Genomic DNA, 12,770 nt, shown 5'->3' on the forward strand with positions numbered 1-12,770 from the left:
CTTCTTTATTTTATTTTTTCTAATGAGAGAGAGAGAGACAGAAAGGGAGATGAGAGCATAAACTTGTAATTGTGTCACTTTAGTTATTCATTGATTGCTTCTCATACATGCCTTGATGTAGGGCCTTAAGCTGAGCCAGTGACCCCTTGCTTAAGCTAGTGACCCTGGGTTCGAGCCAGTGACCTTTGGGCTCAAGCCAGCAACCATGGGATCATGTTAATGATTCCATGCTTAAGCTGGCAACTCCACACTCACCTGGCAAGCCTGCGTTCAAGCCAGATGAACCTGTGTTCAAGCTGGCAACCTCAGGGTTTTGAACCTGGGTCCTCAGCATTCCAGGTTGACACTCTATCCTCTGCACCACCACCAGTCAGGCACCACTGTGTGAATATTCTATGAGTTATTTATCTATTTACATGTTCATGGACATTTGAATCAATTTCAATTTTTTATTGTTTACGTCCATGAACAATCCTGCTATGAATATTCAGATACTGTCTTCTCATTGCTTTATCAAAATTTCTCTAAGATTGTGTGTTATGCACATGTTCAATTTTTTAAGATAATGCCCGTGTTTCCCAGAGTAAGTACATCAATTTGCACTCTCACTTGTAGAACATGAGCTTTCTCAGGTGCTACATATCCTTGCCCACATACATATTCTTGGTATTTTTAGGTGTCCTAAGTTTTGCCCAGTTGACTCAATGCTTTTCCCAGTTGTTATTGTATTTCTCTTTGTTTGCATTTTTCATTAAAAAAAATGTAATTTTGATAAAACACGAGAACACATTTTGTTTTCATTGTTTTTTAACAGTACTTACCCATCGGTCAGGTTTATGAGTGACTTGAGCTGGTCGGTCCCTTTCTCTTTGTATGCAGACAGTGCGGGAAAAAAAGAAATCCAACGGACTTCACTTCAGAGACGGGAAGTGTCGGATTGACTACATTCTTGTGTACAGAAAATCCAACCCCCAGACTGAAAAGAGAGAAGTATTTGAAAGAAATATTAGAGCAGAGGGGTTACAAATGGAGAAAGAGGTAAGTAGTTTGTTTGGAGGAGAAAAATGGAAATATACATCTGTTCATCTCAAAAGGTAATTTGAAAACTTAGCACTTAGTCATTGTGTTAACTGAATGCTTTGCTTGGTGTGAGCTTGCCACTGCAGTGTTTGCAGAGTGTTCCAGCAGTTAGTCTTTCGCAGCACCGTTTGCCTTGAGAGCATTTTAATGCCAAATGATTTCGTGAAAATCAAAATGTGTTATTCCAATACAGTCGATTGTTTCAAGGTGTCATAATTTACCTGCGTCTTTCATCTGCTGCTTCTCCATCTTTGCGAGTGGAGCAGTCTGGTGTCACAGATTAAGGAAAACTTTGGATGAAACACAATCACCCCCCACTGGAGGCTGTTATTACATTTCTGGAAACAATCAGCTTGGACATCCTCACACACTAGAAGAGTCTGGCCAATTTGGCCCCAAAATATGGAAATCAGAAAAAAATTCCAGTTTTCAGAAGCATTCAGGCTGTCTTTATCGTGTTCCCAGACTTGAGGGTTACCTTAGCAGTGTTCTCTCTCCCCCTTTTCCCTCGTCTTCTCTGTATGGGGAATTTCAAGGAACAATTTAGTAAGGAAGGTACAGGAGGTCCAGCCAAACCTCTGTCACTAATCCACACCAAGATTGCTGTGTTCCCAGAAATACTGTGTGCATGCATGGAACTCAGTCCTGGTAGGTGGGTTACGTAGCTCAGATTTTCCCTAAGTATTGTTCAAAGGTTCTGGAGCTTTTCACAGTCAATTTGAAGAACATATTGGCAGTTAAAATTTTTTGTTTCTGATTATGCTCCTCAAGGCTGAGGAGATAGATCTTTGAAATCAGACATACAGGATTTTCCTTGTATGGCAGGCTGCATGCTGATCTTGGGATTCTTCAGATAAATGGGATTTTTCCAGATCTGGTAGACTGGTGTCAACTCTTGAAGATTTATAAATCAAGCCCTATTTTTCTAGAATATTTCCAAAAAAGAGAATTAGAAAAACAGTGAGGTGACTGTGGCATTAGGGGTGTCATTCTTAGGAAAGTGGAACCAGACAAAACTTCTCCTTCAGCCATTGAACATATCTTTGCTAAATCGTGTTCTTTAAATTTTTATTGAGGCATCTCTATATATACTCTCTTTTCTTAACATTGATAGTGTAGTAATTATTTTTATTTTGTATTTTTGTATTTTTCTGAAGTGAGAAGCTGGAAGGCAGTCAAACAGTCTCCTGCATGCACCCGACCGGGATCTACCGGCATGCCCACTAGGGGGTGATGCTCTGCCCATCTGGGGTGTCGCTCAGTTGCAGCCGGAGCCACTCTAGCACCTGAGGCAGAGGCCATGGAGCCATCTTCAGCACCTGGGCCAACTTTGCTCCAGTGGAGCCTTGGCTGCGGGAGGGGAAGAGAGAGACAGAGAGGAAGGAGGGTGGGGGTGGAGAAGCTGATGGGCACTTTTCCTGTATGCCCTAACCAGGAATCGAACCTAGGACTTCCATACACAGGGCCAACACTGTGTATTAATTTTTTTAACCTTAAAACTCACCCCTTCATCTTTTTATCTTACTGCTAAATTTCAGGATTTTTACATAAAGAAGCTAAAGCTCTGAATTGCCACATGATTCTAAATCGTGTCAGACCTTTCTCTGATTTATATTGACTCAAAATTTTGATTCCCAAACTATATGGTAGCTTTGCATATTCAATTAATAAAAGATTTTTATTTTAAGTTCCATGACTATTTTCTTCATTCTTGAGGTTTCTTCTACGTAGGTCTTTACAATGTCATTTCATGACTTACTAGTTAAAAGTAAAAAAGCCTAGTACTTTTAAAAATAATACGTATTACTAAAGAGATGAAAAATCCCTTACATGTCTCCTAAAATATCTAGATTGCAGTGTTCATCTATCAGAATTAGAGCAGGTATCTGAGAAGGATTATTGTGCTCTTTTCTGTATAGTTGTGCTGACACTGGTGTGATGATGTGTTGCTTTCATGATTTTGGTTGTATATAAGATGGTTTTGTTTGGTTATAAGTCTTAGAAATGTTAATAGCTTGATATTTACTTTAGTGTATACTAGGAAAAAATAACAGCACTTGGGAAAAGGGTAGTGTCACCATATGGCAAAATGTTACAAAAGCATTCTAAGTATCTCTTCCCCCCTTTCATCCAAGGGTTATTTTCTGAGTGACAGCTTCTCTATCCTCCTTTATCCTACAATCTTTTCTCCGCTAGCAGCAGCTAGGAACCTTTTTCCTAAGTAGCCTTTTCCACTGGCCAGTTCCTGTCTTTTCCTGCTGTGAATCCTCGTGGCCTCAGCCAGCTCAGCAAGAAGGACATTTGCCGGTTTAGGAAGCAGATGGAAATTATAGAGAAATTAATTTCTCTCTGTCACAAATAATCAAAACAATGTGCCTTTGTTGAACAATAAATCTGTATCTATATGGCATTATTAGATTTAGAAACCATCAGAAGCACTCTTATTTAAATCAAGTGTTTTATAAACAGCTGCAACTGAGACACAATTTTAATGACTATTTCAGCTCCCGGAAGTTACTTCAACCTTTTATACCTAAAACAAAGAACTTAATTCAAGTGGAAAAGCAAAAAGAAAACTCAGGAAGCTTACTATGAATCCCTACACATCTGAAATGATTAACACTAAGTACATGTTGTAAATGCCTAGGTAGCTGTGTATCACGATGTCCAGAAATTATGTAAAACATGTTATACGGATATAGAGGTTGATGCTTCCAAATGGGCAAAGAGATGCTCTGTAGTTGAACAGTTTGACAGCAAGAGAATCCTTATCTCTTTTAATATTAAATGTCAAAAAGCACAAGTGGGAGAGCCTTTATTTCATGATAAAAGTAAGAACAGAGTCAAATTTAATCTTTCTTAAAACCTGTGCCCCAGCCTGATTAGTCAGCAGGTATGGAATATTTGGGTTTTTAATATTCTGTAACTCATATGAGCCCAGAGAAAGCAAAAGAACAGTGAAGTTTATAAATTATTTCCAAGTGATTTGCTTCTTAGTGTCTGTCGATTTAAAGAGATCCCCTTCCTAAAGGGACACACATATATATTAATTGACATTTTCTGCTTTAGATATTTTTCATTTTTAATTTCATGCCCATCATTAACATTTTTAAACCTATTTTGGAATCATTATCATTAATACAAATTTGTCTTTTTCTTTGTATAAGTAGTTAAACCGTGGACAATTTTTGAATTATGGTGAATGTGTGAATAGCAGTTGTATTAATCAAGATGATTCTTCCTCTTTGGAATCATGCAGAACACAGGAGAAAACCCATATCATGACAGTCATTACAAAATAACTATAATTAGACACACCATACTATGTTGCTGGTAGTTAATTCATTCAACAAATTTTTATTTCACACTCATTCTTATGCCAGACACTGCTTTAAGCACTAAGAACTCAGCAATGAATAAAACAGACAAAAACTTCTGCCCTGTTGGAATTTATATGCAAAATAAAGAACTAAATATATATAAAATATCAATAATTATTAACAAAAATTAAAGCAAGAGGTGTTGAGAAGGGCTTATAATTTTATAAAAGTAGGCAAAGGTGAGCCTGTCTTATAGGGAAAGAGAAGAGCAAGTGCAAAGGCCCTGAGGCAGGAGCATGCCTGGACTTTTCATGGACCAGTGAGAGGGCTAATCAATAGAAGTTGACTGAGAAGGGTGGGAAATAGTAAGAAACCATATCAGAGGGGCAATGGAAGCCAGAAGACATCAGGCCTTAGTTGTCCCTGGGGAACTTTAGTTTCCTCTGAATGATATGGGAAACCCTTGGACAGTTATGAACAGAGTCATGACAAGATCTGGTTTCTGTTTTATTAGAGTCACTTTGGTTGCCTGGTGGTATTAGACTGGAGGAAGAGTAGTGGGGGCCAGGGCAGAAGTGGGGATATCAGTTGGGATGTTTTTTGTAAGAATCCAGGAAAGAGGTGATGGTGGCTTGGTGAAGCACCAGCAGAGGAGAAGTTGAGAAGAGCAGAAAGTAGAGCTTCTGGGAATTGCAGACAGATTTGGTTGAATGAGTTTTGCGAGAGAGAAGTCATAGGCTATTCGTATGTCATATGCTGTTCATGTAAAGAGTTGAAAGAAAGGGAAAAGTTGCCATTTACAGAGATACAGAGAGGAGTGGGTCGCCTTGTAGACATGTTAAGCTTGAGATGTCACAGTGGCAGAATTGTTGAGTAGGATAGACGAGTCTGGAAGACATGAGGAGATCTGGGCTGGATGAGATCACCAAAGGAACAGCTACCAATGGAAAAGAGCTCCCAATGCTGAGCTGTGGGGCCCACCAGTGTTATGAATTCCGAGGGTGGAGGAGCCAGTGGCAAGGAACTAAAAGGAAACCTGGAGGGTGTGGCGCCTGGAGGAAGTGTTTCAGGAAGGAAAGAGTGGTCGATTGTTTCAGATGCTACTGATGGAGTAAGGTCAAGACTGGAAAGCTAGCCATTGAATTTAGCAACGTGGAGGGTTATGGTGAGCTGGGCAAGAGAAATTTTCGTGGAGAAGAAGAAGTACAAACATGGTTAAAGTGTGTTCAAGAAAGAATGGGATGAGAAAGCATGGAGACAGAAAATATAAGGGTTCTTCCAAGGAGGTTCACTATAAAGGAAAAGAGAGAAATGGGGTCATAACTGGAATAAGAAGTTAGGTTAAGAAAGAGTTCTTTCTGTTTAAGATGGGCGAGATAGCCCTGGCCGGTTGGCTCAGCGGTAGAGCGTCGGCCTAGCGTGCGGAGGACCCGGGTTCGATTCCGGCCAGGGCACACAGGAGAAGCGCCCATTTGCTTCTCCACCCCTCCGCCGCGCTTTCCTCTCTGTCTCTCTCTTCCCCTCCCGCAGCCAAGGCTCCATTGGAGCAAAGATGGCCCAGGCGCTGGGGATGGCTCTGTGGCCTCTGCCCCAGGCGCTAGAGTGGCTCTGGTCGCAACATGGCGACGCCCAGGATGGGCAGAGCATCGCCCCCTGGTGGGCAGAGCATCGCCCCTGGTGGGCGTGCCGGGTGGATCCCGGTCGGGCGCATGTGGGAGTCTGTCTCACTGTCTCTCCCTGTTTCCAGCTTCAGAAAAAGGAAAAAAAAAAAAAAAAAAAAGATGGGCGAGATAATGGCATGTTTTCATGCTAAGAGAAATCATTTATTTGAGAGGCAAAACTGATGTAGAAGAGCAAAAAGAAGAGAACTGGAGCAATGTCCTTGAAGCAATAAGGAAAGAATAAGTTTATCCCATTGCATGGAATCAGCTGCCTGCATCTGTGACCACAGTGCAGCCTTCCTTCACTGCTCAGGGTATCTGGATCCTGCTCCTAGCTAAGGCCAGCCCCTCCCTTTGGGCAATTGGCCACATCATCTTAGTCCTACTCAAGGACATTGCCCCCAAGGGAGATATAGTGAGCTTTAAAGACAGACATGCAGAAAATACTGCAACCCATTGAAGCAGTTTCTGTTTTCGCTCATCTCTCAGAAGGATTGGGAAGTATATCCACAGTAAACACACACACAGCACTCAAGGTTGGCTATCTTGGACAGATTTCTTTGAGATGATGACAAAACAATATTATTAAGATATTCACTCTTGGATTTATTGAATCACTAATTATTATCATCCCCATTTTGTAGATGAGACTATTGAGGCTAAGCCGTAACTTGCCCCAGGTGAAAAAGGCCAGAAATAAAACCAGGATTGAAACCTGAGCACACTTACTCTTTACCTCGTATCACGTTGATTTCTGGTATCTAAAGATGAACCTCAGGGTTGAAAAGGCTGGAAGACAGGCTGAGAAGGCAGGCGGAGTTAGGAAAGGGAGAAGGAAAAGGAACCAGGAAAATTGGAGGGCATAATAGTCGGTGCTCTTGTGCACTTTGCTTGCCCATAGCCATGAATTTGACTCTTGGTACAATCACATGCAACCTGAGAGGCCTTAAGCAGTTTGTTAAACTTTTCTGGATCTTGGTTTACATATTTTTAATACTGAGGATAATACTACACTGCTCACAAAAATTAGGGGATCATGGAACAGGCAGATACTCCAGTACTTTCAGCCTTTTGTATAGTACATTTTCACCAATGAAGTAAAAATTGGTTTTGCATCTCATTTGCATAATCAAAAACTTTCTTTAACTTATTGTTTTGCTTTTCTGATGTTCTTATTTATTTAAAAAAATGGTTCTTTTTTTATTGCTTCATATCTATTTTGAAATATCACCTAATTTTTATGAACAGTATATTTACCATGAACTATATGAGGATTGAATGAGCCCATGTAGGTGAATACATTGTGCAGTATAACTCTTTCTTTCTTATTTTACCTTACCTTTTTATTTACCTTTGTATTTCTGTCTTTTTATGGCAAGTAATATTGGTTTTCCAGTTATGACTGTGATATAAACGTTCTCTGTAAAATAAATAATTATTTAAAAGGTGAGTCAATTTAAAGAAATCGAAATATTGTGGATGGTGTACAAATCTGACAAAAATTGAAGGGCCCAAGCATGATTGCAGTCTTACTTGGCTCGTGGTTGTGGTGACAGACCCTAAAGTGTGTGATGCCTGCCATCTGGTTTTTACAACTTTGTATAATTCCCTCCCCTTGAGAGCAGACAGGATCTATGACATGCTTTTAACCAATAGAATATGGCAAGTTGCCCTGGCCCGTTGGCTCAGCGGTAGAGTGTCGGCCTGGCATGCGGGGGACCCGGGTTCGATTCCCGGCCAGGGCACATAGGAGAAGTGCCCATTTGCTTCCCCACCCCACCCCCTTCCTCTCTGTCTCTCTCTTCCCCTCCCGCAGCCAAGGCTCCATTAGAGCAAAGATGGCCCGGGCGCTGGGGATGGCTCCTTGGCCTCTGCCCCAGGCGCTAGAGTGGCTCTGGTCGTGGCAGAGCGACGCCCCGGAGGGGCAGAGCGTCGCCCCTGGTGGGCGTGCCGGGTGGATCCCGGTCGGGCGCATGCGGGAGTCTGTCTGACTGTCTCTCCCCGTTTCCAGCTTCAGAAAAATACAAAAAAAAAAAAAAAAGAATATGGCAAGTTTAGTGGGATGTCACTTCAGTGACTATGTTATGGCATTAAAGAGACTCTTCTTTGCTGGCTTTGAGGAAGTAAGCTCTTCAAAAGGAGCCACGTATAATGAAAGGTGGGGTGGCCTTCTAGAGTCCGAAAGTTGCCCCCAAATGGCAGCCAGAACGAAAATGGGACCTCACTCTGATAACCACAGGGAAATGAATTCTGCCAACAACTGAGGGATCTTGGAAGCTGGTCTTTCCACAGTCGAGCCTTCTGATGACACTACAGGTCTGACCAGGACCCATGTTGCAGCCTGGTGACATCCTGAGCAGATGACCCCCTTACCTTGTGCCTGAATTCCTGATTTATGGAAACTGTGAGGTCCTTAATATGTTGTTTTAAGCCACTGAATTTGTGGTACTCCATTATGCAGCAATAAGTAACTAATACAGTGGGATCCAACATTCTGTGTGTTAATTTGTTTCCAGCATTAAAAGCTGTGTGCTCTTGGGAAAGCTAGTTCATCTGCAGAATGAGGCTAATAATGAGATATATTTCATGGGTTATTATGATAATTAAATGAGATAATTCATATTCAGTGCTTATCTCTGTACCTGTCATATTATAAGCATTTCATAGTTTTTTATTATCATCATTACAGTTATCCTAACAGCTGAATACAGTATATTAACACTTTTACTTTAAAAATAGTTTTTCAGGCAAACTTTTTTAGAAAAAAAATTTTACAGCTTAAAAATCCCTTAAAATGTACCCATTAGGAATAGCAACATCAACTGCCCACCTATTGCCAATGTCTATTCATGAAGGAGATTGATGATTATCTTTAATGTTCTTGGAAAAACTCAGAGCACATTAGCTAACACATTTAGCATTGTCAAGGTTCAGACATTTGTTTTCTTTCAGAGGATTTGGTTTGGATTCATCAGTAATGAAATTATAGGTCAACCCAGAGCTAAAAAACTATTTAATTGCCCATTCTAGTCTTGCTCTTACTCTATTCACGGGAAAAACTTCACAAAGACGCCCCCATTTAAAAAGTGTTCACCTAACCCAGGTTGATCTCTGCCATCACAGGCCCGCTGCCCATGCTACCTTTTCTGTTTTCAACAGTTTATGTTCTGCAACCACATCCAGCCTGTTGCAGGAGATGCTCTTTCAGGATCCAGAGCTTTGAAAACATTAGGGGGGAAAACCAGGGACTCCTTCCTTCCTTCGCCATCAAAACTATGATAATGAGTGTTTAAAATAAATAGGTGTCGGGACAAACTGAACTATCCAAATGACTGTCTGTTAGTGCTTTCTGGTTTCAAAAGAGACATTTTAGACCTTACCCCACTTAGTTATCTCCACTTTCCTATAGGTCCATGTATGTGTTACTGAGGGTCTTGGGTTGTGGTGAAGAGAAGGGAAAATGAAGGATAATCATAAGCAAAGAATAAAGAAAGCAGATTTTCTTCTGAACATCAAAGCTCCGGACATTTCTTGAGAAACTGCCTTAGTCTGTTTGGGCTGCGATAACAGAATACCAAGATTGAGTGGCTTGCAAGCAATGGAAGTTTATTTCTGACAATTCTGGAGAGTGAGGAGTCCAAGGTCAAGTCACCCACAGAGTCATTGCCTGCTGAGGACCCACTTTCTGGTTCATAGGCAGCACTTCTGTGTCCTCACCTGGTGGAAAGGGTGGGCGAGCTCTCTGGACCCTCCTGCGTAGGAGCACTAATCCCATTCATGGGGATACCAACCTCATGACCCAGTCACCTCCCAAAGACCCCACCTCCTCAAACTGTCACCTTGGGGGGGTTAGGGTTTCAACATATGAATCTGGGGGGACACAAACATTCAGACCACAGCACTGTCCTTCAAGAGTTACCCCTGTTGACGCACGCTTACAGTGACCTTTTTGTTCAAGTGATGTCTTGAGTGGAACTTCCCAAGCAGAAGTGGAGCCTGAGGTGAGGATTCTTGTTAAAGTTGTTTGGTGCAGTGCTCTCTGGGAAAAGGAGAGAGGGAAAGAGAAGAGGGCAGGGGAGAAAAGCTAAACCAGGAGTGTGTTCTCTGATCCAGCAGGGAAGCTCTGGCACAGAGGGTGCACTACATCCTGAGTCACTGGCTGAGGATGTAGCCGTGAGAGGGGGCGAATCTCCTTGTTCAGGTGAAGGTTGATCCTCCAGCACTCGCTGCAGCACAGCTTCCAGGCTGGGCACCGCCAGCATTCACTGCCACTGATAGAGCTGGCAATAGAGATGCTGCCAGACCTGTGGTTTCGGACCGCCCACCTGGGGATCCCAGCAGGCAGGGAATTCATGGTCCCTGATGGGAGTGAAGGAAGAGAGAGCAAGTACACACAGGCATTTATCCTGCCTATGTATCCACTTTCACTCTAAGTTTAAGATACCATATTTTAAAGGTAAAGAGTCCATGTGGCTGGTATAATCACTCTGAGGGCAGAAACTGTGTCATACTGTTGTTGGTTTTTATACCCTGAAGACTTAACCCTGTGCTGAGTTTATAAAATTTTGACTTTGCTACAAAAGGCTGTGAATAGCTAGTTTGCATGCTATGTTTCAGGAACACTAATGTTCCAGGCTTTCTCAACCTCAGCACTATTGATATTTTGGGCTTGATTATTAGTCTATTCTATGACTTGTCCCATGTACTACAGGGTGTTAGGAGCTATTCCTGACTTCTACCCACTAGATCCCAGTAGCACTTAGCCAAGTTATGACACTCAAAAATGTCTCCAAGTGGCCCTGGCTGGTTGCCTCAGTGGTAGAGCGTCGGCCTGGTGTGCAGGAGTCCCGGGTTCGATTCCCGGCCAGGCACACAGGAAAAGCGCCCACCTGCTTCTCCACCCCTCCCCCTCTCCTTCCTCTCTGTCTCTCTCTTCCCCTCCCGCAGCCAAGGCTTCATTAGAGCAAGGTTGGCCTGGGCGCTGAGGATGGCTCCATGGCCTCTGCCTCAGGTGCTAGAATGGCTCTGGTTGCAACAGAGCATCACCCCTTGGTGGGCATGCTGGGTGGATCCTGGTCAGGCACATGCGGGAGTCTGTCTGACTGCCTCCCCATTTCCAACTTCAGAAAAATACCAAAAAATAAAAATGTCTCCAAGCATTGTCATATGTTCCCGGGAGAAGGGAGGGTAAAATCATGCCTGGTTGAGAACCACTGAGTAAGACCCTATGACCTGTCATTGCGTAGTTTGTTGCAGTGTCCATGAGGTAGCTTGAGGAGTTAAAAGACTTATTCCATCCTTTCATTCATCTGGACCAACTAACTGATTGAAGCACTCTTAACATTAGACTCTTGATCAAAGGAAAGACTTACATATTTGAGGGGAAGAACAGGGTAAGTGAAGATTGACCTTTCAAGACAGGCAATTGGGATTTAGATCCACTTACTATTTTATCACCATCCAAGTAAATAAGTAGGCTTTTAACCTCTCTGTGCCTCAGTTTCTTCATTTATTAAATAGATAGTCTTAATTACTGGGACTATTGTGAAGATAAAATGAATTAATACATTGTAATATGCTTAGAAGAGTCTGGCAAACAATAGGTGCTCAGTAAGTGTTGTTGTTGGTATTGATAAAGAAGAAAGAGGCTTCAGCCACCGCTCATCCTCTCTCCTGATCTCAGGCATTCAACCTTGTCACCTCTTAGACTGATGGTGCCTGGCCTGTGTCTAGGACAGTGGTTCTCAACCTTTCTAATGCCGTGACCCCACAATACAGTTCCTCATGTTGCGGTGACCCCAAACCAAAAAATAATTTTGGTGGCTACTTCATAACTGTAATTTTGCTACATGATATGCATTATGTATTTTCCGATGGCCAGCGACCCACAGGTTGAGAACCGCTGGTCTAGGGAAAGCTGAAGGGGTCCAATGGGTAGGACTCGGTCCTGTTTGGTTCACCTACCACTGCCCTCCAGCAGTCCATCAGAATCACAGCCTTTTTCTCACCGGTGCATCTTCTTAAGGCAGCTTCATCAAATTGGGGGGATGGGGTGGCAACCTTTTCTTCTATCTGTCTTAGTTTTTCTGTCTGTTTCTCCCCCCATCTCTTTTTCTGTCTTCCTCTCCCAATTCCCTTTATTTTCACTCTTTAAGTTCTGAGACCACTTAATTATCTGAGAGCCTAATTATTATTGCCTCAACTGCTTTAGCATGTTCAGGAAGACAAAGTTTAATCAAAACATTTCTTATGCTAGGTCAAGATGACCGGTACAAAGTTATCTTGAGCTGATTTACTCAAAGGATTATTCTAAAGTAATTCATATTTCATATGACTCATGCATATTCCTTCACTCAAGACAACACAACATTAAAAGAAAAATATAACCACAAAACAAGGCACAGCTGAAGAACTGAAGTGATTTTATGAAGTATTATTACCATTCCACAGGCCAAAACAATTAATCTGGAAGAGCTTCTTAGTGGTCTGGACTGAACTCACCTGATATAAAACACATTTTGCATTGTCATCATTTATTACATACGCACTGTAGGCATTGCATTGTTGCAGCCGTGAAAGAAACTGAAGTCCTTTCTTTACGGCATTTTGTTCCTGTTGTTTTTACTACATATTATGTTAAATTGCTAACAATAACTCAGAGTGTCTACTCGGTGTATGTCACTAATGATTTATTAACGAGATAGAGAGA

The 12,770-nt window shown here is 42.1% G+C and overlaps 1 protein-coding gene across 3 annotated transcripts in view; it reads left to right on the forward strand.

The window, feature by feature from the left end:
- ANO4 (anoctamin 4) overlaps positions 1–12,770 on the forward strand; it is a 428,231-nt gene that overhangs the window by 256,060 nt on the left and 159,401 nt on the right. For all 3 annotated transcript variants that reach the window (XM_066262603.1, XM_066262613.1, XM_066262620.1), the window contains one exon: positions 880–1,038. In XM_066262603.1, coding sequence (XP_066118700.1) covers positions 880–1,038 — 159 coding nt within the window. The remainder of the gene's footprint in view (positions 1–879; positions 1,039–12,770) is intronic.

Source organism: Saccopteryx bilineata, chromosome 1 (assembly GCF_036850765.1).
Source record: "Saccopteryx bilineata isolate mSacBil1 chromosome 1, mSacBil1_pri_phased_curated, whole genome shotgun sequence".
Lineage (NCBI taxonomy): Eukaryota > Metazoa > Chordata > Mammalia > Chiroptera > Emballonuridae > Saccopteryx > Saccopteryx bilineata.